General features: G+C 68.5%; 1 protein-coding gene across 1 annotated transcript in view; it reads left to right on the forward strand.

Annotated features, from left to right (window-relative positions):
• Positions 1–1,890: 1,890 nt before the first annotated feature.
• EMIHUDRAFT_252581 (hypothetical protein) overlaps positions 1,891–2,974 on the forward strand; it is a gene marked incomplete at both ends in the record, with an annotated part of 4,226 nt that continues 3,142 nt past the window's right edge. The window contains 2 exons of the mRNA XM_005788076.1: positions 1,891–2,045; positions 2,147–2,207. Coding sequence (XP_005788133.1) covers positions 1,891–2,045; positions 2,147–2,207 — 216 coding nt within the window. The remainder of the gene's footprint in view (positions 2,046–2,146; positions 2,208–2,974) is intronic.

Below are 2,974 nucleotides of genomic sequence, written 5' to 3' on the forward strand. Positions count from 1 at the left end.
CGAAGTCTGTTTTCAAAAAATCGTTTTTGGCAACTCAGGGCGATCGGCCTGTCGTTCGCGGCCAGCACCGGCGTCCTCAGACCAGTACAGGCACGGGAAGTGCGGGGACTGGCAAGACGACTGGTTGGCTCGACGGACCTTCTTGGACAGGTTGGTGGGAGGGGGAGGACTACCTCGTCAACGACATCGCACCGGGGCCGAAACAGCTCAGGCCTCCCAGGCATATCGGCTTTAAAGTACACATCAGCGGGCGAGCGGGGCGAGCCACATCTCGACACTGGCTCGCGGCAATAAGGACACTCTTGCATGAGCTCGGAGCATGGACCGCGCACGCGCACAAATGGCTGCATGGCACCGCGAGGTGAGACTTCGGCGACAGCGGCGCCGCACCCACGGTGACTCGCTCGGGCCGCGCCGTTCTCCCCCGCATTCCTCAGCCGGCACCGCGCAACAGCCACTTAGCCCGCACCCCCACCCCCCCACCCCCTAAACACCTCCCCTCCCGGCTCGGTTCTCGCACGGAGAACATGTGCTCCGCGTGCTCTCATAGACCATCTACAAGAGTGCTGCCTCTCACGCCGCGCCGGGCAGCGGGGAGGGAAGGCGGAGCCCGAGCCGCTCGGCGGTCCGCCGCGCCTCCTCCAGCGAGATCTCCTTCACCACCTTCCCGCTCCGCTCCGCGCCTCTGCCTCGCTGCCGCCCGCCTCGCCGCTCAGCCCGTCGACGTCGATCGCATTCGCGCGGCCCTCCGCATCCTTCTCCTCACTGGCGCGAATGCCTTGCGGGGTATTACTGGTGGAGCAGCACAGTTTCGCCAGGTGCGAGCGCGGCGTCAGCTTCGGCTGCCTTGGCACGTCACGCTCAATCTGGGTGCAAAACTGCCGAGCCCGAGGCGTATTCCGTTGTGCCGGCCGACGGCCCCCGTTCTGCTGCGGCTACCCGGAGGGCGCACCAGCGTACAACTGCAGCTGCGGCAATGGACGAGGAGATCCATTCTGGACGCTTTCGGACGAAGAGACCAACACCACCCTCGACAGCGCGACGCTTCCCGTCGATATGCAACTGAGCCGAATACGAGCCGCCCGCCCGTCAACTCGGCGGGGCTGCCCCCCCCGCCACCCCCCCCAACTACGACGAGTTGGTGGCCGCCTGCGCAAGGCGGCGGCGGCTGGAGGCCTACCGCGAGGGTCCCCCGGCCGCCGGTCTCTTCCGCGCGCACACAACTTCGAGATGCCCAGCCAAGCCCAGCAGCAGCAGCTGACCGCCGCCGCCGCCAACAAGACGATCATCATCTGCGCGGGGCTAGGCACGACGGGCACGAGCTCCGTCGACCGCGCGCTCAACCGCCTCGGGCTGCGCACTGCCAAGTGGGGACACGTCACCACGCAGCCAAGCGGCAAGGAGGTGGCGCGCGCCGCACGCCGCCCCGTCCCACACCGTAGCCTGCAGCACCTCGGCTTGGTGGATGCACCTCAAATACGAGCGAGTAGCGGGAATTCCCACACCGCGCCTGCGCCGCCCACGCCTGCACCCCCCCGCCCCCGCGCTCCCCCCCCCCCCGCGCGCGCGCCCATCGCTCGGACGGAGAAATGGGGAAAGAAATCGCAGATCGTCGGACACGTCGCCGCTGCCGGCGGTCCGCAGCTGCCAGCCGAGCGCCGCGCGCAGCTCGCGCAGCCTCTCGCGAGTGTATCGCCTGGTCCAGGCCGCTGAGTGGCTGACCAGCGAATGAAGCAGCTCTCCCGGCCGGGGCGGGGCGCGCGCGGGGGCGGCGGGTGTGCGGGATGTCTGCGGGCCCGAGAGCATATGCCATGTGTCCGCCTTGCGTTTGTTTTTCTTCATCGAAGGCTAGCTCAAAAGAAATTGCGCGATTCGCCCCCCCCGTTGGCGATGAAGCTTGGCGGCCGGCGCCTCGTCGCCAGACGTCACAGCGGCGTGGACGCAGGAGTGTGCGGCGACGGTTACCGGCAATTCCGGCCCGGTGTGGCCGGCAGCTGCCTAGCGCTGGCCTGTGGCCGGCGCCGCGGTGGCGGCGGTCGGCATATGTGCGAGCGTGATGCCATCGTGTGGGACGACACCCGTCCGCGAAACCCTGACTGCCACCTTAAAAAGAAATTCGGCGTACTTCGTTATGTATGTGCGCTAGAGAGAACATCGATGAGCTCATGAAAAAGAAATTCGGCTGGCTTCGCGCCTTCCGAAAGTCCGTTGTCCTAACACGCTTCTTCGCACCAGCATGTCGACCGACGCCCTCCCGCCCGCCACCGAGAACCTCCCGCCCGCCACCGAGAACGAGGCCCCCGGCACAGCCGCCAAGGCTCCGCCGCCCAAGCCGGACGCACCTCCGCCCAGCATCGGCCCAAAGACCGGCGGCAAGGCAGCTGCTCCCAAGAAGCTCATCTCCAAGTGCGAGCGGATGCATCTCGCCGAGCAGGCGCGCAGCTGCCCTCGTCGCGCCCATCGCCGCCGCAAACTTCTCGCAGCCGCCACCGCCATCCGCGCCATCCGCTCCGCCCTCGCCACCGCCTCCCTCACGACTGCACCGCTTCCACCACCACCCACGTCGCCTGCCGCCGCCCTCACTCCTGCGCCACCTCCCTCGCCTCCGCCGCCCCGCGGCCGGGCAGCCCCGCCTGTCGCTCGTCGCCCACTCTCTCACCGCCCTCCCACCCTCCCGCGAACCTGCTCCCCGCAGAAGAAGCGCGAGAAGGCGCTCGCCGCCGCCGCCGCCGCCGCCGCTGGCGCGCCGAAGAAGGAGATGTCCAAGGCGGAGAAGCTCTTCCTCAAGGAGAAGGCGGCCAACGAGAAGGTGGAGAAGGAGGCGGCCAAGGCAGCGGAGAAGGCGGCCAAGGAGGAGGTCCGCCGCCGCCCTCCGCTCCGACCCTCGCTCCACAGACACACCCGCGCCCTCACAGACGAATGCCTGCCGCCCTGACTCACTCGCTGCTGTCCTTGCCCTAGCCGCCCGCACGAC

The sequence above is a fragment of the Emiliania huxleyi genome (assembly GCF_000372725.1).
Source record: "Emiliania huxleyi CCMP1516 chromosome Unknown EMIHUscaffold_1388, whole genome shotgun sequence".
NCBI classification, from domain to species: domain Eukaryota; phylum Haptophyta; order Isochrysidales; family Noelaerhabdaceae; genus Emiliania; species Emiliania huxleyi.